At 39.8% G+C, this 26,055-nt stretch overlaps 3 protein-coding genes across 5 annotated transcripts in view; 2 read left to right on the top strand and 1 right to left on the bottom strand.

Moving 5' to 3' along the window:
* The window catches only part of tanc2b (tetratricopeptide repeat, ankyrin repeat and coiled-coil containing 2b), a 182,472-nt gene extending 173,596 nt beyond the window's left edge, over positions 1-8,876 (top strand). For all 3 annotated transcript variants that reach the window (XM_084433525.1, XM_084433526.1, XM_084433527.1), the window contains 9 exons: positions 1,258-1,391; positions 1,649-1,772; positions 1,864-2,039; positions 2,382-2,514; positions 3,566-3,598; positions 4,243-4,334; positions 4,438-4,584; positions 4,826-4,926; positions 5,003-8,876. In XM_084433525.1, the coding sequence (XP_084289651.1) occupies positions 1,258-1,391; positions 1,649-1,772; positions 1,864-2,039; positions 2,382-2,514; positions 3,566-3,598; positions 4,243-4,334; positions 4,438-4,584; positions 4,826-4,926; positions 5,003-7,079 (3,017 nt within the window). In that variant the 3' untranslated portion in view covers positions 7,080-8,876. The remainder of the gene's footprint in view (positions 1-1,257; positions 1,392-1,648; positions 1,773-1,863; positions 2,040-2,381; positions 2,515-3,565; positions 3,599-4,242; positions 4,335-4,437; positions 4,585-4,825; positions 4,927-5,002) is intronic.
* Positions 8,877-9,491: 615 nt separating this feature from the next.
* Positions 9,492-14,396, bottom strand: g6pc3 (glucose-6-phosphatase catalytic subunit 3). The gene is made up of 6 exons (XM_084433528.1): positions 14,021-14,396; positions 13,061-13,167; positions 12,878-12,968; positions 12,184-12,302; positions 11,968-12,109; positions 9,492-10,437 (listed from the first exon to the last, which is right to left on the bottom strand). Exons 1-6 carry the CDS (start codon positions 14,236-14,238, stop codon positions 10,095-10,097), a joined length of 1,020 nt encoding a protein of 339 aa, XP_084289654.1. The 5' UTR covers positions 14,239-14,396; the 3' UTR covers positions 9,492-10,094.
* A 911-nt stretch (positions 14,397-15,307) lies between these two features.
* lsm12b (LSM12 homolog b) lies at positions 15,308-25,721 on the top strand. Its single transcript, XM_084433524.1, has 5 exons — positions 15,308-15,526; positions 16,798-16,931; positions 19,581-19,690; positions 20,952-21,078; positions 25,012-25,721. The coding sequence occupies exons 1-5, from the start codon at positions 15,400-15,402 to the stop codon at positions 25,102-25,104; spliced, it is 591 nt and encodes a 196-aa protein (XP_084289650.1). The 5' UTR covers positions 15,308-15,399; the 3' UTR covers positions 25,105-25,721.
* The last annotated feature ends 334 nt before the right edge of the window (positions 25,722-26,055 follow it).

Here is a 26,055-nt window from a genome sequence, read left to right as displayed (position 1 = left end):
ACTTTCTCAAACTACTTATGCATATTTTGCAATAAATATATACATAATCAACATCTTTAAATTCAGATTTAATTAATGCTTTTTCGCAATGCTTCATGGGATTGTAGTTTTTTAAATCAATAAAGCTATTAAAGGGATAGTTCACCAAAAAATGAAAATTCTGTCAGTAATTACTCACCCTCATGTCGTTCCAACCCCACAAGACTTTCGTTCATCTTCAGAACACAATTGAAGATATTTTGAATGAAACTTCAGATATTGACAGGCCACATAACTACCACTTTAATGCTTCAGAAAGTTCAGAAATCGCTCAATTCAAATGGATTAGTTTTACGATCTCTTTATGAACTTTTAAAAGCGTCAAAGTGGTAGTTGCATAGCTGTCAATAGAGGGACAGAAAGCTCTCAGATTTCATCAAAAAGATCTTCAATTGTGTTCTGAAGATGAACAAAGGTCTTACGGGTTTGGAACAACATGAGGGAGAGTAATTACTGATAGAATTTTCATTTTTGGGTGAACTAACCCTTTAATAGCTTTATTGATTTAAAAAAACTACAATCCCATGAAGCATTGCGAAAAAGCATTAATTAAATCTGAATTTAAAGATGTTGATTATGTATATAGAAACTTTTTATATTTATTGCAAAATATGCATATATATATATATATATATATATATATATATATAAGTAGTTTGAGAGAGTAGTGAGATTGATTCTCTGATTGGTGGAAATTAACTTTAAAGATAAACTTTAAAGCGCTGAACCACATGACTGTAAACTTGATGAAAAATCTTATATAAAACCTCCCTCCCTTTCTTTGTACTGCAATACTTGTGAGGCATGTTGAATGAAACAATTTTAACATTGCTCTTGCTTCTCCTCTTGCAATCGCATTTCCATTTGGCTTTGCTTGCTGTGTGAAGAATGCATATAATGTGCTCTGTTTGAGCTTTAAAATGCTGTCTGACTGTCCCTGACTGTTGAATGAGCTGAGCTGGATGATGACATTTTTGGCAGAACTGCTTTATATTGGAAATTAACTAATTCAATAATTGATTATCTTTTCAATGGAAACCGAATCAACACTGAACTGACTTCAGCTGAACAACATCTGAAATGCATAATTTTCCTATTATCACCGTAAAGCTGCTTTGAAACACACTCTGTATTGTATAAAGCGCTATAAATAAAGGTGACTTGACTGTCTAGACAGGTAGCTGATGATTGACAGCCCTGTCCTGCTCTTCTCCTCAGCACTGTCAGCAGCAGCAGGGCGAGGGAAGCTGGATGTCTGCCGGCTGCTGTTGGAGCAGGGCTCTGCTGTGGCACAGCCCAATCGGAGAGGGGTGGTGCCACTCTTCAGCTCTGTGCGTCAAGGGCACTGGCAGGTAATTGATATGATTTTCCCTGGGCATCACAACAAAATGGCTGCCCACTGCTCTGGGTGTGTGTGTGTCCACAGTTTGCAGTGTGTGTGTGCACTACTCACTACTCCTAATGTGTGTGCACTAACTTGGATGGGTTAAATGCAGTGGACAAATTCCGAGTATGTTACCATACTTGGCCTTCACATGTCATTTTCACTTATAAAGACTCTTTTTCCAGCTTTGTCCATTTAAGATTTGTCTACATGTTTGTCTTTCAGATTGTGGATCTGTTGGTGTTGCATGGAGCAGACGTAAACCTGGCTGATAAACAAGGCCGTACTCCGCTCATGATGGCCGCCTCAGAAGGGCACCTGGACACGGCGGAGTTCCTCATGGCTCAGGGTACATGATATACACCTTTATGACACAAAGGGGCAGTTTTATGAAGCTTGCGTCAAATATACTGAACCTCATGTCTTTTGTGTATTTGTAGGTGCGTCTATGGATCTTGTAGATAAGGAGGGTCTCACTGCGCTCAGCTGGGCATGTTTGAAAGGACATCTGTCTGTGGTTCGTTGCTTGGTGGAAAGGGGTGCCGCGACGGACCATGCTGATAAAAACGGACGGACGCCTCTCGATCTGGCCGCCTTCTATGGAGACTCAGATGTGGTGAGCGATATTTCGGTTGGCTTGACGATTTTGAGTTACTTAATCTGAGACCAAAATTTCCTCCTAGTTCTTTCAAACTACATTCACCACACGCCTTCTTCAGTCTATTTTGACTCTGGTTGCCAAATCTCTGTACTATTATAACTAATTGGTTTTCCCTTAGTGAACTATTAAAAATTCCAAAAAACCTCATAGACTTGTTGTGAAAAGTTAAAAGTAATTCCACCCAAAGCATTCAAAGAAGATCCTCCAAACCTGGCATCACCCTTTTGGCTGTTTTGACCTATTATGCTATTATGCTTAAGTTTCCTGTAGATGAGTCTCTTTTCTTTTCGTGCTCAGGTGCAGTTCCTGGTGGATCATGGGGCTTTGATAGAGCATGTGGATTACAGTGGAATGCGTCCTCTGGACCGGGCCGTCGGCTGCAGAAACGCATCGGTGGTGGTCGCCCTGCTGAAAAAAGGAGCCAAAATCGGTACGATTTTGGCTACGTTTACATGCAACCAAATAATCTGTTAGTAGTTGGATTGATGGTTCAAGCAGATTGAAAAATCGATCCAGTTGAGCTCAATCTAAATTACATTTCAAACTGATTGGATGGAGTATTGTAGACCTGAAATAATCCGATCATTCGGAAAAAAGTAAGCATGTAAACGCTTGAATCCGAACATTTTCTCAATTGGATTTAAAAGTTCTTTGCACACATGCGCAGTGCCGTGATGCGTATATTTACATGCATTTTACATCTTACAAACTAATCAGTGAAGGCTCCGAATGCACCGTAAATAAATATGTGAATTGGATACGTTTAGGCTTCATATGAACAGAACTTTCAGAATCTGAAAATGGATTGGGTTCATTCAAATTGATGAAAATATGTGCATGTAAACATACCTAGTGTATGTGGCTAACAAATGTCCCCACAAGCATAGTAAAACCAGAAATCCCAGACCCTCAAATGGTCCCCTAAAGGAAGTCCGGACCATGATACTAAAAACCCAACATGTATTTGTATGTTTTTTCCTTTAGCTCAGCTTGTGCTTGCCTGCTTTAGCATTCTGCTGCTCTGTGCTTTACTTCACTTACTCCAGCTGCTCTTGGTTAATGCGTCTCTCTCTGGAACCGTAACCCTTTTTGTGTGTGGTGTTTGCATTTTGTTTTCACTCTCTACCTGTTTTTCTTGCTGCGAAAATCTTTCTCTGTTTGTCAACTCAATGGTCGGTGAGAGATAGTTTAACGTTGTTGGTGCTGGTGCCGTTTTGTTGTTTAACTTTTAATTTTCTATTCTTTAGCTGAAGCTCTTATTCCCCACCACTCACGGCTGCTTTTTTGTGTTCCCCCTCACTTTTCTTCCACAACCACCGCCATCTCTCTTCACTTCCTCTTTCTCCCACTCTCACATTCACTCACCTACACACACGCCACTCTCATAACCACCTCTGGTTGTGCTGCTCACCTCATCTCACTCTCCCCATAACCCTAATCCTCATTCCCTCGCTCTCACAACCCCTGACCTCCGGCCACAGGATGTCAGACACTGCCGAGTCGCCACAAAGGAGGTAATGCGTGTGCTCAGGCTGCTTGCATCTTGCTTCCCTTCAGGCATCCTGGCAGCTCTCTTCTCTATGTTCTGTGTTCAGTGGTGTGTCTGGGTGCTGTATCTATCTTCTGACTGTCTGTCCATCTATTGTCTGTCTCTCTGTATATTTCTCCATATACCTACCTCACCTGGGTTTCCCAAACTATGAAAATAGAATCTTATGATAATGTGTTAAATTAGTTTGAAATGTATGTGAGCTATTAATATAAAGATTAAAATAACTCCCAAAATTTCATGGGGCATTTCTTTAGATCATTTAAAGGGATGGTTCTCCCAAAAAATGTATGCTTTTTTTTTTTTTTTTCAGTAGGGTCCAATGGTTTGGTCCCCATTTACTTGCATTGTATCGGCAACGGTTGAAGCATGACAAAGAGTTTGGGAAATCCTGTATTAAACAATAGCATCATTGCTAATGGTTAAAGATGAAAGGATACAGGGAATGAGAAGTTGAGTTCGCCCTGAAGGCATCCTCATCCTGTTGCCCATGCCTTCATCTGTTTGTTCTGATTCCTGAGTGTTCTGCACTCCTCGTCTCTCTCCATGTTTTCCCCTCAAACCTTTGATTGTCCATTTTGACCCATCAAACATCCTGTTACCCCATAGGTCCTGCTACCTGGGCAATGGCGACGTCTAAACCTGACATCATGATTATCCTACTGAGTAAACTTTTAGAGGAAGGAGATGGCTTCTACAAGGTCAGATATGCTCATCATTTACCTCTAATGTTTGCACAGATTTGTCTAGAACAAAGACATTGGCTCTATGTATTTACACACTCAATCATCTTTTCTCCTGCAGAAGGGTAAAGTGAAGGAGGCAGCTCAGCGCTACCAGTATGCTCTGAAGAAATTTCCCCGTGAAGGATTAAGCGAGGACCTGAAGACCTTTAAAGAGCTCAAAGTGTCTTTGTTCCTGAACTTGTCTCGCTGTCGGAGGAAAATGAATGTGAGAACAGCATGAACGTTACTAAAAATACTCTTTCCAAAATCTCATTACGATTATTAGTGCACACAGTAAGGTTCTGGGTATATGTTTGTGATTCTCCAATATTGTAACTGCAGTATGCAGCATGTCATAAGAACCTTGCTGATATACCTCTAGGACAACTGTGCAAAATAATGAAATATCAACCCCCAGAATACAAAAATAAAAATAGATTTCACTGAACACACTTTCTTGGTCACAGGACTTTGGTATGGCTGAAGAGTTTGCTACCAAGGCTCTGGAACTGAAGCCTAAGTCTTATGAGGCATACTATGCTAGAGCCCGTGCCAAGCGTAGCAGCAGGTAGGGGTCATTACTTTCTTTCTTTTCACATCAAATTACTTATAGATGGCTTAATATTTCCATTGCCACTCCATAGGCAATTCGCTGAAGCACTAGAAGACCTAAGGGAAGCCATAAAGTTGTGTCCCAACAATCGTGAAATCCAGCGCCTCCTTCAGCGCGTGGATGAAGAGTACAGGCAAGTTACCCAATCAGAGGAGCCAGAGCTTGAGCCTCCTCCATCTCCTCCACCATCTCCCTTACCAGTGGAGGAAGATGAGGAGCCCCCTCATCACACCCCTCCTCCTGAGCCAAGACTGGATGACATGGAACCTGTTCAAGACTTGTTTGAGGATGACGACTTCCTTGAACAAGAGCTAGAAGCTGTGTCAATTGGTCTTGCCTCTGATATTCACTCGAACGCTTCAAGCCTTGCCATTATACGTAGTCCACCCCTTTCTCCGACCCATCATGACACTGGCTACCTATCTGGAGGGCAGGCCTTTGAGTTTCACCCGAGCTCCTCCTCCATGTCATCTCCTACCCATCATAGTTACCAGTCCACCTCCCCGTGTGTCTCCCCAACACATCAGAACTCTCACTACCGCCAGAGTCCACCCCATACTTCGCCCGCCCATCAGTCCTCCTACCGGTTCAGCCCTCCACCCATGGGCGGTGGAGGGAACCAGGGCATGGAGTACCAGAGTCCTCCACCATCTCCTCTTCGGCGTGGGGGTCCATTCAGAGCAAGCCCTCCAGTCGAGAGTGTGTGTATGTATCGTTCCCAGTCTGGCTCTCCAGTCCGCTACCAGCAGGAGCCTTTACCTAGCCGCCCTAAATCGCCACTGTTGAAGATGAGCAGCCAGCGATCCTTCCAGCTCCAGTCGCAGCCTTCCCAGAGCTCTCAGACCAGCCAACACCACCAGATCCAGGGTCTTCGCCTGCAGCCCTCGATGGCACAGATCGTCCGCACTAACCAGCCCAGTAACAGTGTGTACAGCCAGTTGGCGCATCCACTCAGCAGCAGGTATCAGGGATGTTCCATGGATGTGGACAGGGAGAGAGATCGGGAGCCAAGACTTGTGTACCAGCCCTCGTTGGATGGCCGGTCAATGTCTCAAGTGCAATCCAGCCTTAGTGTGGGAGCTCTCTGTCAGCACGGGAGCCGAGGTGGGCCTGCCGGGGTTCTGGAGTCAAACTTGGGGAAAGAAGATCTCCCTCAACGCCCTGCTTCAGCCTACCGTTCAACTACAGGGGGACCTGGAGGCATGCGTTTCAGTCAAACCCCCCAGATTAGCCGCAGTCAGTCAGCGGCATACTATCCTGTCTCCAAGCATGAACTTGAGAGAGCAGTGGCCGCCTCTGCTCTGTCACCTTGCCAACTGGGATCTCCGGAGATCCCCCACCTAGTGCGCAGACCTATCAGTGCCAATACAAGTGACCTAAAGCAGCACGTACCGACCCCCAGACCACTGATCCACTCCCAGAGCGTAAATCTTCGCTTCTCCCCATCCAGCAGTAATATCTCCTCAGGCTCCAGCTGCAATCTAGCCCCTGGCTTCAGGCCTTCCTCCTCCATGGCCCAAATGGAAATCCCGTTGCAGACCACATATGAGCGAAGCTTCGACGAGCCATCTGCCCTCTCACCCTCTCAGAGCGGACTCTACTCGGGTGAACCCGCCCGATCCCGGGCCACTCCGTTTATGGGCGTCATCGACAAGACTGCAAGGACTCAGCAGCAGTACCTTCTCCAGCCTTCCCGGGCCTGGCCCGTTTCATCCCTGGAATCGGTCATCACTAGCCCCACGTCGCCTGGCAACTTGATCCACCAAGCCTCCACCGCCTCTTCCTACAGCCCACCTACATCTCTAGGCAATATTGCCTACTACAATAAGACCAATAATGCCCAGAATGGACACTTGCTAGAGGAGGAGTACTACGTCCAGCCGCAGCCCTCCTCCCTAGGCAAGCTTGCTAATGGAGGGGCCCGTGATCGAGACCTCCTAGAGCGGGTGAGCCAGGTGCCAACTTACCAGGATGTTAAAGTGGCGCGGACAATGCCTGTGGCACAGGCGTACCAGGAAAACATGTACCGCCAGCTTTCCCGTGATGCCAGACAAGGTCCCACCTCGCCCATCAAACCAAAGAGACCCTATGTGGAGTCAAACGTTTAATAGGCACCCAAAAGGGTGGGCACAAAGGTGTGTGTGACAGTGAATGTTTGTGTCAGGTTGTACGTATGGGACTGTGTAGGTGCAGGATATTAAAACCAGTATTTCAATTAAAGGGAAACTGAATATTAGACATACTTTTAATAAACTAAAAAAAAAAAAAAACAGTGTTACAAAGGTGTGTACAAATACCTGTGCCTACTTCTGTTGGAAAAAAAACTTTTAGAATTTATGTGGTGAACAGGCTCCAAATATCCTGACAGCACCCTTTTGGAGTATTAAAATACAGTATGTAAAGGTAAAAAATGTTCTATAAAGCTCTGCACATTATAAGAAAGCACATTTAATGACGTTCCACAACAGAGGCCTACATGCAGAGAAATAGTGTCTTGCCATCGTTCCTAGCACTAAAGCGGATATAAAACTGGGAATCTGTGTTGAACTCATTCTCTCTCTCATTTACTCTCTCTCTCTCTTCCCAATGAAACTAAACAAATTTGCTAGGCATTCTGGACATCATACTGTTGGATTGTTCAATACTGTAAAAAGGAAAAAAGATGTTTCAGAAAAACTAAGCTGTAGTTACAGAAGGAAAAGAGGAATATTTATAATTAAGTTATATGATGTATAGAAATATTAAAGCAGTTTTTGTGTCAAGTTTATTTTTTCATTTTTGTTTGGGTTTTATGTCTTTAATTTTGTAACTATTGATTTGAGCTTTTGGAAATGGTATCAGATATTTTTAAAATAATGATTCAGAGTTTATGACTGGAGGTTATTATCTTTACAGTTATTACCTTATAATTCTGGTTCCCAAGCAGAAATATCGTTTATCAAAATTCACAGTTGTACTGTGGCAATAATATTAGTTGAATCAATTTCTTGGGAATAAGCTTAATAAGATTTTCAAGTAACCCTCATATAGCTTTTGTCTATTTAAATTAAATGATTTCAGTAAATTACCATGTACTGGAGTGGCAATCCTGCCGTATTTCAAGTAGAAGAATGTATCACACCATAGACGTCTTATGAACTCTACAGTATGTATACTACGCAACACAAAGTTTCAGGGGCGTTTGCAAGGTAGTAATACAATTTCTTCTCTTTTTTTTTTTCAATTTCTTTATTGTTCTAAGAAATGAAATATTGCATTGTCACAGAGAAGCATCAGTATATCAAGTGAAGTATGTTTGTTTTAACTTTTAAACTTTTATTCGTAACTTTGGTCTGCACTGACTGTCTGGACATTTTTGAAGAGAGCACTTTATTCATTCGTAAGGATTGTATGGAATGTGAATATTGGGGGGCTAAAGATGTTTTTTGTTTTTTTTTGACCTGGGATAGGACATCCTTACTAACGAACGTTCAGTGAACACTGGAAAATAACCTGTGATTAGTTGTACTACTAGAAAACAAATAGAAGTCATTGTCCTTGGTGCAATTCTAATTTTTCAAGCAAATGAATGAACAATAATATAAAAGAGCAAAATTATGTTTTTAAAAAGATATAAAATGTGTATATAACAGCCTTTATAGAGCGCAGTGTACTTGCTGTATATAGTGGCCAAATGTGTTCATGCATACAAAATCCTGCTCTCCTCTGCAAACGCGTCGCCAAATGCAGCGCGAGAAGGACTTGATGAGCCTCACGTGTCAAACACAGTTCAGTGGCATCACACACTACCGAAATGCAAACCAGCCGTTTTGAAATAGTGTATTTGTCGTGTATTGAAAATAAAAAAAAACAATATACAGCTAGTTCCTTTTGAAATTCTCTGCTTCAGAATGCAATATTATCAACATGCAGAGCTTAAATGTGGCTTTGGTCTTCTCAAAAATACAGTATATGAACAGATATCTAGACAGCTTGTCTTAAAGGCAACCATATTCACCTTTCTATTGCTGTCAGTGTAAACCTGCTTGAATCGAGAGATGCCTCATGGTCAACTTTGGGGAAAAGTGAAATAAATACTGAGGGCTCATCAAGGGCCTCTTTAGAGTGTTGTGGTTTTTCAGTGCAATCTTTTTCTTTTTCTTTTTTTGCTGTACATAACCTGACGCATGATTTATCCTCCATTCCCCTCCGAAATCGACATACACAGACATTCGTGAATCTGCCGTATGTCTCCAATAGAGGAACTCAACAGAAATAATGATCACAACAAATCTCACACTCATCTGACATTTACCTTTAAAGGTTTTGGCCATTCTTCTTATTTTTCAGTTGGATTTGAGTTGATTTTAATGTATTTGCTTGCTAAGCAGAGTTTCTCGTCTGTAAATGTGAGCTTTCAGAGCGCTGTGACAACGTTTAATGACTTCAATAAACCAGAATGTGTTTTTATCATGTCAGTGGTCATTTTTATACACTCTACGTTTAATAAGAGTTACTTTATAAGAAATGTATCAAACTGGTCGAGCTTAAAAGATGATTCCTTTTATTGTGGTTTCTTTTATACAGGCCTACAGATGTTACACAACTGCACTATTTGTCCTTTCAGACTATTATTGCTCATACTTGACAAACGGCCACATATTAAACTGACACATATCATGCAGCTTGTTGAGGATAGAAAGTTACATTTCTAAGTGATCAGACTTTAGATTTTCCCCTGGCAGACACTAAAACAAAATTAAATCCTCCAGCCATATCTAAGCACCTTAGCAACACCCTAGCAACCACCTAGAATAATTTAGAATCAGACTAAGCAAATACTAGAGAAAATGTAAATATCTAGTTTTCTTCATCACTTTGCGGACACAGAATACAGATTGATTTAGACCATTCAGATAACTTGAAAGCATAATAAAATAAATAGAGAAACCAATTGAACTTTTTAAAAAGAATCATCAAAGAACAACAAGAAACAATTTCACCTAAGAGTTTCTTTGGCACAAACTAAATGTTTATGAACTGCAGCAATCCAAATTCAATGTCCCTTCTTTCTTTTTTTTGTGTTAATGATTGATCTTCAAGATGATGGTTCAAACACTAAAACAAATCTGCGACATTCACCTTTACTCCCTCTTGGGTTTGGCTGTGAGGAGATGCACAAATCCTGGCACTAACACCATGACCACCTGCGGCACAATGGTGTATTTCAGAAAGAACAGGGAGTAGAAGAGAAGAGGAGGAACAGTGGGCAACGGGAAGCTGCTGATGTAGTGGAGGGCCATGGACGACAGGGCCAGACAGAGAGTCCTGGGCACCCATGGAAGAGCCCATCCACCTGGCTTCCAATACTGTGCAAGTCCTAGTCCTAGCAGAACCCCGGCATCACGGTTCAGAGAGGAGAAGGGCGCAGTGTCCAAACGGATCCACTCGGAGTGAGAACACCACCTCTTAGCCAGAGAGATGGACCTGCGGTTCACAGTATGAGAGTGTAAGTTTGCAGTGGAAAAAAGTCATTCGTTCAGATTAAAACTCCTTAATGCCTCCTACAGACTGTGCGATTTCGGCAATCCTTTAAGATCAATACAAATCACACTGTACGACATAGTTATAATTAACTTGGGTGCGTGTAAACTGTACGATGATGACACCTATTGAATCTCAGGCTACGACGCAAGAATAAAACCTCATCAGCATGTGCTAGTGGTGAACAAATAATGCAAGATCAATCACACTTTGGCAATTGTGGTTTTTATGTGTGCTGGGAAAAAAGAGGAGGAAGCGAAAGAGGAGAATATGGACGCGGTCGTGGACGGGAAAAGAGGCCAATTGGCACGCCTGGAGCTTGAGGTAAGTAGTTTTAAGTTTTAGCGTCATGTCGCCATTTCATGTTGCATTTTTATTGGCTAGTCAGCAGACGTAGGCCGTAGCAGCAAACACACTGTGAGATGATCATGATGAAGTTCTGACACTGTCTGAATATTATCACAGGCTATCTTTGGTCATAAGACCGTGATAATGGCCGTCTTTAGCCCTTTTCGCACGGGATTAGTATTACCTGGTGACCTCTAGTCATTTGTAATAATTGCAGAGGTTGTCTGTGATCTTAATCCCGTGCGAATCGGCATCTCTGTGATTTGGCGGGGTCGATTATCATTTTTTCAAGGTTTTTGTTTCCCGTGTGCTTTTTTATCCATCTTTCACGAAGAATGGAGGCTGCGGTGGAGTGTTTTGATAGTATTTTGGGTGCCGGGTCATATCACTATACACCATGTCCATGATCCGATACAACTATACAATTTGCAGAAAGAAAAAGCTGAAAACCATCAGAAGAGCAAAAAGAATGATTAGATGGAGATGGATGACATGTGTAGCAGCATGTGGTGAGGAACATTCTTCTGTTTATGAGATATCGTACAGCTAGACCTATAATAACGACAATACATTTCCAAGCAATAGCCAACTGACATCATATCCGGGAGATAAGTCAGTAAATTCGAGTAAAATCACAGGCCCGTGCGAATGCGCTGAAATTCAGATGTGGGGGGGGGTAATTTCTAAATCACACGAGGTCCCCAGATAATACTAATCCAGTGCGAATAGGGCTTTAGAAACTCTTCTCACTGTACGACCACCGTTCAGGAGCCACGACCACAGAAACCGCCACGATAGTCTGGGACAGCCCAAAATCAAACAATATGTACCGGGCATAATGCAAATTTGCAATGTATATGTGATATTTTGAGGATTAATATATTATAATTAGTGGTTGACAATGCATTTTTCAATGCTCATTTTCCTTTGCACATTTTATATATTATAGTGCTATAATATAATATAATGAAAAAACGTAGCTAGTTTTACAATGTTAATAACCGTAGTTATTTAATTTAATTGTAATTGTAACAATTGAGATGCACACGTGTTGAATTTAGACGTGTTAAACTAAAAAAAGTACAGTTTTTACACAATATCAACTCAATGTCACATTGTACCCACCAAGAGAGATCAATCCCAGTCTTTTGCAGGGCACCATGCAGCACAAGAGCTCCAAAGAGCAAAGTCACGCTACAGCAAAAGAAGAACAGCAGAGGGCGACATTCAGGCACTGTCCGGTTCAGAGAGATCCCCAGCAACACCCCTGTGGAGAAAGGGAAGTGAACATCCTGGCTATAAAGATATGAGTACGCATGCATGTATTTATCAATGACTGACCTGTCAGAAGACCGGCAATGACTTGATGAGGGAAGTGAGCCAGGATGAAGATCCGAGAAAGGCCCACACATCCCAAAAATACTGCATACAACAGGTACGGCACTGCAGCTAATATCTTACTGTACCACAAAGAGTTTGATTAGTTAGTGTTACACATGAATAAATAATGTTCACGTATCTGTGTGACTTATGAGAGAGCGTGAGAAAATTACAACAATATATTTTTTGAAAGGTTTGCATACATAGAGTATCATATTTAATACGTCAGGCTTTTATGGCTCATAACGTTTTATTTAGAGGCTCAAACTGTGCAAAAATATGGAATATGGTGCAGATGATGATATTTATATGGCCAAAATGTAAGATGAAATTAGGCTGCTACTAATATAAATTGGATATGAATAGAAGTCACTTCATAAGTTGTATATCAGCCAATAGTAAGATTTATATTTAAATGCTTAGTTTTATGATCAAATCTCTGTAGTTTTATACAATGGAGTACAATGATGATTGAGAGATGAACAAATAAACCTTCCTCATGGATTATATTTGATACTCACATTTTAACATGATTAAAAAAATAAAAAAAGTATGGATAATCAAGTAAGGTCCAATAAATATTGATCTTGAAATATTACAATATAAAAGTTGTTGTGAAGGTCACTGTAAAGGCTTTATAGGGTTAAAGACAGACCTGCCCGTGCGAGTGTGAAAGAATGACGCCAGTGAAGAGACGATCAGCCACCAGACAGCACCAGTGACCATGGCATGACCTGAAGGACTGCCTGAGAGAGAAGGCGGAGGGATTGGGTCTTGACCTCTGGAAATGGTTCAGGTAAAATGATCTGTAATAAGGAAGATTAGTGCGCTGCTTTACCTGGGCCAGTCTCACATGTCGACAGGAACTGCTGGACTTTCGGTGGGTTTTTAGAAAACAATCCAGATTCTCCAATCCACCAATACGGCCTCTCGCCAAACAGGAACCTGAATGTCAAGTTGAAGAAATTACAGTCAACATGAAATGCCATTCACAACCCAATAAAACTGAGTGAGAATATGAAAACTAAAATACATTCTCTACAGTTTACTTTCTTGCACTTTAAATGCCCTCAGAATAATTTATAACCAAAAGAGTAAGACATTTCTAAATTGAGTTATTTTCCTGAAATAATTCTAATATGCTAATTTAGTGCTCAGTTATTATTGATACCCAATTATTAATAATGTTTTTTTTGTATCTAATCCCAAACTTGTGAATGGCAGTGTATCAATCAAGGTCTCCACAAAAACAAAAAACAAAAATAAACAGCACTGTTTTGACACTGAAGTGATAAGACATTATTTTAAACTGTAAAATACTTTGGAATAATAATTTATATAATTTCAATGATTTATATGTGGTTTTAGTATGTCATATGGATACTTGAAATATTTATATAAGAAATGCTGACAGTATTCTTCTGACTTTACAACTTTACAACAAGGAACAAGCTTCCATAAGTAATAATAATAATAATAATAATAATAAATCATATATATATATATATATATATATATATATATATATATACATACTGTAAACACATATATATATATAAAAAAAATGTTTTATGTATGTATACTAGTATACACGCATACTGTATACACACACACACATACACACACACACACACACACACACACACACACACACACACACACACATATATATATATTTATATATTACATAAGAAGTAATTCTAAAACTAGTTTGCACTATAGAAGTTTATCTATCATAGACGTTTATCCATCATTGGGTTTCATTTTCACACATCCCAACATGCAAAGCGTTTCATACCATTTGAGAACCAAATTAAGCCACTCTGATAAAGCTGCTACCCAGAGAACAGCGATGCCAGTCCTTCGATGGATGTAAAACACGACAGGAAAGACCAGGAGAACCGCAGCTTTCGGGTCTCCCATATGAGAAGCGACGAGCCAGAAATCCTCCAGGCTTCTCGTTCTCCGCTGAAGAGCCTCCGCCACCCAAACGCCTTGGCGGTGAACGGTCTCCATTACAGGATGATGAATAAACGTCCACAGATAACATTAAGGTCCCCTGTTCATATTACAGGTAAAAGACTGAGTGAATAAGTTAAACCAACTGTCAGAGAAGCCACTGAGCTGTCAGGAGTTCAGACCTCAACGTTACCGTGTGTCACGGGTACCGCAGTGGGACAAAATTGACTAAAACGCATATTTCAAATAAGGGACTTGAATCATCTGCACATTCGAACTTACCGCGAAGGTTTTATCAGTTCACCTTATTCTAGCCCTACTTATTAATTTTTAATAAGTAATTAATAATAATTAATAATAATTATCTGAACAGTGAAACGGGCTCTTAAATTAAATTTGAATTAAGTTAAATTTGAAGTCAAGAAAAACGAATCGATAATATTACATTATATATATATATATATATATATATATATATATATATATATATATATACTTTCTGTAACACTGATCTCAAGATACACTTTGAAACCCTTTTAAGCACAACACAAAATAAGAAACTTGTGAAAACAATAAATAGCCTATTCTAAAACTTTTCAAAATCATTTTTGTGTTTATTTTTTATACTGTTATTCTGTTGTTATTTATCTCACATTCTCTGAACGGTTCTCTATAATGTTTGCTCTATATAATATGACTGTTAATTCTTAAATAAATACAACTTTTAAAAAAACGAATATATTGTAGTTGAGATTGTTTTATTGAATTCACAGTAGAGGAATAAGTCATAAAAATAAATCCATCTTAAATCAGACGTCGGTTATGCATCTGTTATTTTATTCAATGATAGATGTCTTAACAACTTTACGATTGTTCTTCATCTAGATTAAAGACTCATGAAAGATCTGGAAAACAGTCTACCATGTGGTACCAGTACAGTTTACATGTATTTTGCCTTGTATGTGCATATATATTTCTCAAATAAAATAAGAATTTTAATTATGTTGTCCATCTCTAATTAACCAGTACTCTTGAATAAACGAGAGTAGTAAGTTTATTTATTTATTTATTTATTATTAAGTTTTTTTATATATATATATAGAAGGATAATCGTGTCTCCACTCTTTCCTGTCACCTGACGTGCCACTGCTTTCGTAGCAGTCACGACGTCGCGTGCCTTTACGTAAAGCTCGCGCTCCGGTTTCCCTGGCGGAGAAGATGGCGGCTCCTGGACCGGGGGAGTATTTCAGTGTCGGGAGCCATGTCTCTTGCCTCACCTGTTTAGGCCAACGTTTGCAGGGAGAGGTGGTGGCTTTCGATTACCCGTCCAAGATGTTGACTCTGAGTATCCTTTATTCCTCGGATATGTGCGTTTAAACGGCTGGACTGTGTCAAACTGACGCTCCGCGCGAGCGTGTTTATGTGTGCGCTAGTGGCCTCATTCAACGCCTATTCTTGCTTCGTTTACCTTCTATGTTGTGTTTGGTCACGATCAGCTATGTTTGTCGCTTGGTGTTTTCTGTGTTTAGTTGATTTGATGTGGGTTCACAGTTGAAAACGTGTTGGAAAAGTGTTGTTTGTGGTTAGCTTGTTGATTAGCATGTCCTCGCGACCGACAATATTAGCCTTGCGTGCTAAGCTAATGCCTTTCCAGTGTAATAATGGCAGCTCTCATAGGGTATATTATATCGTTTATAAACTATTTTTTCCCTGTAAGAGCTAATAATGCCCAGGCTGCGTAGCATAAACACTGGTTTACCATCATACTACATGCAGTCTGTAGTTCTACTGTTCTCAGATCAATAATATCAGACTGAATGGTCATATTCATATTTTTTGACCATGCTATACAAATAAGGGAGTTTGTGAATGCTGAGATTGGAAGGATGACACTATTCACTAGGCTATACGTTTTATGCTCTAAATATAAATATCACAAACAGGTTCCTTCCGCCCAAATGAAATGCTGAAATATAGCTTCCATCTTTCGACATGGCATTTTAAAGGGTGAGCAGAAGTGTTGACACCCTTTGACCTGGCATGGTTTAATAAAAATCTTTGAAGATTTCACATCACCACAATCTCAAGGTGGATGTTTCTACAATTTTTCAGGTATCTACAAAAGATGAAGATGAAGATTCTAAGTAGTTTTTAGTGATGAATTATTGAATCTGCCTGTCACACTTCAGATTGACCTTCATGAGATTTCTATAAATCCCACGTGTCACTGCTCAGTGCTGACATTTGTTTAAATGTGGTTTTGATGGTTTGACGCCTTGACAGGTATGACATCACTTGTCACTTTTTTTTTTTCCCGTCTTATTTTTTGTAGGCTTGCTCAACCAATCACTCACGTTGGTTTCATTTTATGTATTACTCAGCTTGTATTTTACATCTAGACCTTAGAATAATGGTCATCTAACCTTGTGGGGGATGGTGGTAGTTGAACCGCTCAATGTCTTTGGTGTGTTGTTAAACAGGTGTGTGTCAGTAACTGCTTTTGATGTTTAGTAAACCGAGTCATTTCCTAAACAGGAGGTTTCAACACCTACCTGTTGAGAGACAACAACTGCATAAGTATGTCTTCGTTTGATTTATCCTTAACCCTCCTGTCAGAATGTCCTTCCTCCAGCGGAAAGCCCAACCTCAGCGACGTCATCTTGATCAACTTAGCCTATGTTTCAGATGTGGATATAATTAATGACCGCACTGAAACTCCTCCTCCTCTAGCATCCTTGAATGTTAGCAAGGTAAGATCACATATTGCGTTCAAAATGCATGCACCAAGGGTGGGTGCACTACGATCACAATTTTATATACTGGAATGAGTCATTTTAATTTATGGTAACACTTAAAGGTGCTGTATGTAACTTTTTTTACTCTGCTAAAGCATACCATAACATGTGTGCAGATATTTAGGAAACATGCTAAGTTCACATACACTCGTTTCTCTGAAAAACACAGCCACTTATTTAACCTTGTTCCGTGTTGTCAGTCGGGTTTTGTTTTGGTCTGTGTGACTCCGCCCACTGAGAGTTCAGCCAATAGTATTTCGACACCCCGCGATGCCAGTTAGCAGGAGAAACAGCGTATCGCAGCCTTGGAAACAAGCAAACAAACTGTCAGACAAAATAATAAAACCTAATATCCATCTAAAAAATCTCTGTGAACAAGAGCATATTAAAACGTGGCTAAATCAAGTCATTAACCTCATTTGCGCTCGTTCCTGTTGCGTGTCCTCAAACTGGCAACCCGCGTGAGCGTCGAGTCTGAGGAGGCGGGAGAAACAACGGTCTCTGATATTTTGACTTTGGACTGCAGTCGTTCTTACTTACAGCACCTTTAATATGACAATATAGTTGGTATGGCCTATTGGTATTACCTTTATTAATGTCTATTGTACATGTTAGACATTTTCAAAAGAAAAACACTCAAAGTTAGACTATAGTATTAGGAAATGGAAAGTACTGACTAGGAATGGGAATTTTCAGGAATATGAATACATTTTCATTAAAATGAAGTCGATTAATTGTTTAATTGTTGATGTCAAATGCATGTCAAACTCCAAATATCATGTCCACTTAGTAGCAACGGTTGCAATGTCAGCCTACATGTGTCCATATCAAACCGAACAGATACAGGGCTTTTGTTACGGTTCACACAATGATGACACGTCCTGCCTGCACAGAACCAAAAAGAAAGCATTTTGGAGCAACTTGAAAAGCGTGTTGTGCACTAGAGATGTTGCACAATGACTATAAATTCTGGTTAGATGAGCCACATTCAATGGTTCTTAGAAATAGACAATATATTCACACCTGTGACTGCATAATAATGTCATTTTTATGCCAGACAAGGAAGTTTAGTTGCAGTTGCTTCAAAGTCTGTTTTTCACATTACTCCTGTTCATTTAGCACTCTCTTGTGTCAAAGGAAAGCAGGCCCTCCCACTGATAGCCAGGCAGTTTTATCTACCACAGTAGACATGTGTAATAGTTTAAACAGTTCTACCGCCATCAGCACTGCTATACACTTATTTAAATGGTAGAAAGCTAATAATGTGATTTTTGAAGTCATTTGTTTTGTATCGGCGGTGTTCAGACTGCAGGCAAATTGGATTTATTCTCAAATCAGATCTTTTCAGGCAGACTGTCTGCACTACTAATCGCAACTGATCAAATGTGTCCAGACGTAACCAGCCTATCTGCATGGCTTCCTTTGGTAAGGACGTAGGCGTACCCACCCATCGCTTTCAAAACGGATGTGGGAAAATTAGGTGCATCATCTCACTCTCCAAATAAGCGCCCTGTCGAGTCGTGGTGGAGACTGGTGTATATTGAGACCCAAAATCTTTGGACATACCATATGAATACTTTAAGCATTTCCGTTGCCGGTTTTGATGTTATAATTGTATGTCACGTTAAGAGTGATGCAAAAGACCATTTGAACCAAGCATTTGAGACGCATCTGTAAAAATCTGATTGGAATCGCATTGGCCTCCAAATGTGGTTTGAATCAGATTAGAAAAAATCTGATTTTGTGTGGGTTTTTAAATTTATTTTTATTTTTATAAAAAGCTGTCCAAACTTCCACAAAAAAAAACCCATCTGGATAAAATCAGATTTTTGCTGGCAGTCTGAACATAGCCATGGTGGTTTGTAAAAAAAAACATTTCACATGTTGTGCTAGATCAGGAGTGTCAAACTCAGTTCCTGTAGGATCATTGTTCTGCAGAGTTTAGCTCCAACTTTAATTAAACACGACCAGCTAATCAAGTGCTGTCGAATCTCCCCCATACCCTTAAATACCGCAATAATGAGTGTACAACTGATGTACGCTCAACGCCTAGAGAATACCCATAATGCACTATGAGAGTCGTGTGCTGAATAAATTCCCACATCTTACCAGATGATGGTGCTCGCAGCCTGGTCCAATGTGGCTACAGTGTAATATCATACCGTATTAATTCCTTTTTAATTATTAAATTGTTTAATCAAAGTTTATACATAGTTTTCATGAGTTCAAGATTTTCATTACTACTAGAGCTGAGAGTTTGCTAAGTTTCAAATGATTATTAAACTGCAAAAGCACAAACTATGCAAAAGCGGCAGCCCTTCCGGCGCACTGTGTCCGAATTCACCCACTCGTTTTCATTCACTCCTTCAAGTGGACTATATTAGTGGAGTAATGTAGGGAATAGTGATTGAGGGTATAGGGGGCGATTTCAGACACGGCAAATACCTTCAGGATTACTAGAACCTTCCAGGCAGTTGTTTTGGAGCAGTTTCCAGCTAAACTCTCCAGGAGCGAAGTTTGACACATGTACTAGATAGTAAATAATACATGATTGAGATGATACCTGTCTGACGATATCTTACTTTGACATCTTTTGTTTTACAGCTTGCCAGTCGGGCAAGGTCGGAAAAGGAAGACAAGTTGTCCCAAGCCTATGCAATCAGTGCTGGGGTGTCAGTTGAGGGCCAGCAATTATTCCAGACTATACACAAAACGTAAGACTTTACTTCCATTGAGAAATAAAATATAAGACGAAGTCTTCATTTATCTATAACCAAAGTGATGTTAAACTTCTCTTAAGTGGTAATTGGATTATTGTATTGTAAAAAAATGTTTTTTTATTTATCTAAATGAATGATTAATACGAATGAATTGAGTTTTAAAAGCATGTGAGATAAAGATTAGTCAAATCTACAGCCTAGAAGTTGTATTCTCCATTTGACAAGGTGGTCGCCCCTCGTGCGGTCTAGCATGAGGATTGAATTAAAGTGCAAGGTCTAAATGTGATTTCAATAAACACAATCATTTACTGAGATCTTGAGCTTAAACATTTAAGCATGAAACATGTTTCTATATTAAGGCCCCGATATACTTCAAGCAAAATCGAAGAACAAACTGGTGTGACATCATTTCAAACAAATACAGGCCAAAACTAAGTGTGTTTCGTGTTTGTCTCGGGAGTTCGAAACTCCGGAAAGGTTCACTCTGGGGTGCGTTTCCCCAAAAAGCATCGTTAGCCAACTATGGTCACTCGCAAGTTCCACTGATTTCTGTTAGTAACGAGATGAAGGAACTTGCGACCATAGTAACGCACCCCTGGCTGGTAAACTACCATTGGTCCGTGATGATTACATAATAGGTGTGTGTGGATCTGAGGCTCCGCCTTCTTTGTTGTGGAAATCGTCTCTGGTTCATTTCTTCTGTTCAGCCCCTCGAGGTCAGACATCTGTGAGTAAAAACATGAACACACTGGAGAGCCGCTTTATAGTAGATAATTAATTTGTAATTCTAATGGCAAGAGACTGACACTTTTTTTGTGTGTGTTTAATACTGTAGAGCTGCTTGCTTTAACACAATCTCTTGCATAAAGTGGTATAGAAATAAACATGACTGGAGTGCCGAATTGCAGAGCTTGTGCAAACATCCACATCGCTATGATCAGATGCTTTCTTCACTGTTTCATCATCGCTGTCATTTTTGTTGTATGTTGATTTAATTGAAAGGAAAGCACGCATGCAGCACATATTTATCTAAACGCCGCTTTCAGTAGCATGGGCGGCGTCAGGATGTTCGCTAACAGTGTTCCGCTGCTCACGTATTTCAAACTTCTTTTTACCCCAAAGCAAAGAACAAAAAACAGCTTCGCCGTGAGTATATCGGGGCCTTTACTCTTTGATCATTTGATCATTTTAAGCGTTATTGCTCACTGCGGGTGTGCCCATCTTGAGTTTGATGTTTGATCTCTTTGTTTTCCAGCATCAAAGACTGTAAATGGCAGGAGAAGAACATCATTGTGATGGATGACGTCGTAATCTCACCACCGTACCAGGTGGAGAACTGCAAAGGCAAAGAGGGAAGTGCTCTAAGTCATATACGCAAAATTGTGAGTATCACGGAATATATTTCAATTCAGTAATATAGCTTTCATTTCAGTAATGCGTTAAGAGCTCTCTTCCAGTGGCATCCATAGGTTTTGCAAGATGGAGAATATTAATAGGGCTGTAATCAACCAAAGAAAATCTTGGTCGACTGAAGTCCAGAAATTTCCGACTAAAAAAGTTAATTAGCTGTGCACTGTGCGCAGTACTTGGTAGCCTTGTTGTCCGCCTAAATGAATTATAAATAAACATAAAAAACTAGTAGGCTATTTGCAGTATATTAAATCGTTTTTGACCTTATTAATTTGCACTGAAATGAGTCTGACACACGAGTCTGTCGGCTCTGACAGCGCTGCATCACGTGCACCTGCGCAATATCATAGCCTATGATTTCCGAAAATAGTACTATGTTGTCAACTAGTGATGTCATCACAAGAACTTTTGAGGAATATGCAACATAATTTAGACCATTGTTTTTGTCATATGTATTATAATAACTGACAGACACTATCATTTCAGCCGCTCTGTGCAGCTCGCACAGGCCGCTGAACATAGGAGCTCAACTTCGCGGCTGAGACACGAATATACTATTAACTTAAAGCTTTTACTCTTAAACACAAATGGCACATCCACTTTAATAAAATAATAATATTCAGCAAACCTTCTGTAGCCTACTTTCTTCAATCTGTCGCTCTTCTCCAGTGGGTTGGGCTAATCCAAAAGACGTGAAAACAAGGGGGGTGTTCTGAAGACAGACTGTTACCTGTGAAACAGGGGTGCTCTAAAGAAACACCCCCATTAGCAATTAGTGCTTTCCACCTGATGAAATGAACGTGGAAAAACTGATTAAAAATGAACGCGGTAAAACTGATGAAATGAGCGCGGCAAAAAATCGACCAATCAGAATTTTGGCCAAATAATCGACTAATAATCGTAACCAAATAATCGACTAATCGACTGGGAGATTACAACCCTAAATATTAAAAGTTAAACCAGCAGTCTTCAGTCAAATGTGGGATATTTTAAATAGATCTCTCTGACTCCTGATAATAAAGTCGATGCTTGAAAGACATAAACAAAATGGAAAAGCTGCTGTTAGCTTTCCACTTCAAGTGTCAACGAAGTCTCCTCGCAGCCAAATTGTATCCAAGAAATAATGCTTCAAATCACGAGCCACCATTTGATCTACAAGTGTTTTATCATTCACTCTCATCTCTGTCAAAATTGGCAATGACATGGCGGATGTTTCCTTGCAACTCAGCACTTTTAAGTTCGAAAAGTGTAATAAAAGGCTGTATTGTAAATTGTGACTTTACAAGAATGCAACCGTTGGGTCAGGGTTGATAATATTAATTTTAATCGACCTTCATTTTGATCAACTGATGTTGATTCTTTTAAACCCAAGAATAAATAAATCTTTTAAGTCTATGCTGTTTTCAGTCACTTCACTAAACATTTGTTGCACACCATCCATTCAATAATCGCATTCAAATTCTGCAGAAAGACGCCAACCACAAGAAGTTACATTTACCTCATGAAAGCGATTCACTGTCCATAGCTCGTTAGTTAGCTGGAAAGAATAACTCAGAAGAGGTGCATTTTGCACTATATTACTTAAGTTAGTTGTGTCTTTTTTAATATATGTTGTGTTATACGCTGAATGTTTCTACAATGGATCAGACTATGTTTGATGGTGCATCTGCGTTAGAGGTCTGCACAGGCTTTAAACTGAAGCCCGAACCTGACCGGTACTGTTGAAGTTTAAGACCGAACCCCAAATCCGTCGCTGTAGAGAGATGTGTCTGTATACTTGCTACCGTAAGCCAGGTTTGTAAGACCCACACTGCACGTAACTGCTGAGCTGTTTATTGGTTGAAATGACAAGATCATATCGTACGAGGTTTAAAACATAGACACATCAAGAAATAAACGAGTAGAAAATGTGTATGATTCAGAGAGACGGCTATTTGACTTCCTATCGCGCTTCATTTCATTCATATAGTTTGCACTTTGCATTCATTCATCATATTGTACAGTGTTTTAAACATTTCTATACTAACAGTAGCAAATGTGAATGATGTTGTTTTAGTTGATAGCAGCTGACGTCTGAGAGATGCGAGGGAAATGCGGCTGCTTGATTTAAGAGCGCGCTGTGCTCATTTCATTCGTAGTTTCACTCATTCGTGTATCATAATCATGTCATCTCCCAAGGTTTAAAACTTTTAAAAATACATATCAAATAGTAGAAAATGTTTCATGCAGTGTTTTATAGGGATGTCCCGATACCACTTTTTCACTTCCGATACGATACCGATGCCGCAGCTTTGGCTATTTGCCGATACCGATATCAATCCGATATTTGTATTTTATTCTTGAACTAATACTACTAATAATAAAATAAAATATATATATAAGCACTTTGCTCAATTAGCCACATAAAAACATCTCACTCAAATGGAGTACAAATACTTCTCCAGTATATAGTCCACAACAACAGCTGATAATGAAAGACTGCCACCCTTTATTCAAAAGACCTTGAGATATGTTTGGTAATTGTACAAGAGTTTACAGTTTGACAAAAGCACATTGTGTTTTACACAAATATAAGCTAAACACTTTTTGCAGTTTTAATGATGTCCTGTATGAAAATGACGGAGTGTGTTTTAATGTTTCCACTGTTCGATCGCGCCCGTGCCCCTCTCTCTCTGACACACACATCACACACACACACACACACACACACACACTCCAGCACTGCAATCACAGCCTGTTCATTTTGCTGCGTTCACACCAAACGTGAATAGAGCGTCAAATTCGCGTCTATCGCGTCTAGTTCGATGCTTGAACAGTTTGAATCCATTCGCGCGTCCAAAGCGAATAGGACGCGCCGCGCGCGTATAATGATAAAGCGAGCGTTTGAAGCGATACAGACGCGCGTTCCCGCGTCTATGCGCGTATCTAACAGTATTACATTAATGTGCACGCCAGTTTTATTTATTTTTATACCATGTATTCTCCGTGTAAATCCATGCACCGAACGTACGTTCAGTACGAATACATGTACCATTCCACCCCTAATGGGTATCGGATCATAGGTATCGGATACATTTTTTTCTCCCCTCCGATATCCGATCTAGCGTTTTGGGCCAGTATCGGCACGATACCGATGCCGTGGATCGGATCGGGACATCCCTAGTGTTTTATGGATAGTACTCCTGGTGCTGTGCTCAGTGTGTACACTCATTCACTTCACACACATTATTGCTTGCATCGTAATTTTAGAGGTTTATGTATCATTTTGTGCTGTCCTTTGGCTCACCTGTTGTCCAGCAATAGAAGTGTGAATCGTCACTGGTCTCATGATTCGATTATGTCTTTGACTCGAAATCACAAATGCATCAAGATGTGATGCAATATTAATGCAGATGGCTTCATTTTCATCAATGAATACAAGCAGTCAGATATATGAACTCCCTTTTTATTTCATCTGCTCATTTTAATAAAGTACATATCCTGAATGTAGTCAAACAAAAAATACAGGTGAAACTCGAAAAATTAGAATATCGTGCAAAAGTTTGTATTTCACTAATATATTTAGTATATGTAACCATATGCATATGCATGATTATACTTTTCAGAGGGCCGACATTTCTGTATTTAAAATCCTTTTTTATTTTGTTATTTCATGTAATATTCAAATTTTCTGAGATTTTGAGTTTGGGGTTTTCATAAGCTGTAAGCCATAATCATCAAAATTATAACTTTTGCACGATATTCAAATTTTTCGAGTTTCTCCTGTATAGGTTTTCTTAGTTACAATCCCAAAGATATTCATGAAACTAACCCAAACCCGCAAGTTGTTCGGGACCCGTGAGGCTTGGGTCGTGTAGCAGACACGTATCGATTGCTTGTTATGACTTGTGTGTCTTTCTTTTCAGGTTGAGAAACATTTTAGAGATGTGGAAAGCCAGAAGTCGATGCAGCGTACACAAGCACAGCAAACACAGAAGGACTCGTCTTTATCCTCCTGAGTGGGGGGTATGGCTCATCTGGGGAGGGCACCACGGGCATCACGGGCCTAACAGCTGGTCCAAACCAGCGCTCATCTCCCCCTCTGCGTCGTAGTCCGAGGGTGGATGCACCAAGGGCCTAGGGTCTGGAAGATCAACAAAAGAAACAAAAAAAAAAACACACAAAAAAAAAGCAAAAATGTTTTAAGAAACATGAGAGTGAAAAGAGATCATTCTAAATTAGACTTTATAAAGATAATTTAAAACACCAACCATCAAACAAACCATAGTTTCTTTGACTAACAGTGTCTTATCCCCCCTCTGCCCCTTCTTCTCCCTCCTCCTCCTCCTCCTCCTCCTGTGTTTCATCTAAAGATAGCTTTTCATATTTTCTTCTCTCTTACATCCCTCCTTCGCCTTCTATTCCATTTTGTCAAAAAAAAAAAGAAAAAACAAACCAGTCAGAAAAGCTTGTTAGCTTTATTTACTTTTTTTTCTTTTTTTTTTTTTTCTTTCTTTGGCTGTTTATGTTCTACAAGTGTCTGTCTTTTCTGTATTTTAAACAAAATGTGACTTCAGATGCCACATGTTACAAAGGACATTTTCTAAAATAAAAATAACAAAAATTCTGACTGTAAGATTGTACTTTCAGTTGCTTTTTCAGAAGTGTTTGGAAACAATATGCTTGCAAAAGGAGTTAAAATGATTTGCCCTTTCAATCAAAGCGTTAAATGCTTGAAACACTTTAGCTATGTGGCTTTTTCACACCTGCTCTGATCAAATAGCATTTTATTCGTTTTGCAAAAAACACAGTAAACGCTGATACACAGCAGTGGACAGTATAGCTGGCTACCAAACTGGTATTTATGCCACATTATGTACAATATTCTGCGCCTGTTTTGTACACATGGAATAGCTAGATGACTTTCTACATTTGCCAAACCAGTATACCATAGTGTAATATGTTGCAGT

The sequence above is a fragment of the Rutilus rutilus genome, assembly GCF_951802725.1.
Source record: "Rutilus rutilus genome assembly, chromosome: 16".
Classification (NCBI taxonomy): domain Eukaryota; kingdom Metazoa; phylum Chordata; class Actinopteri; order Cypriniformes; family Leuciscidae; genus Rutilus; species Rutilus rutilus.
Note: the sequence above shows the minus strand (reverse complement) of the source record. Positions and strands in the feature narration are given on the sequence as shown.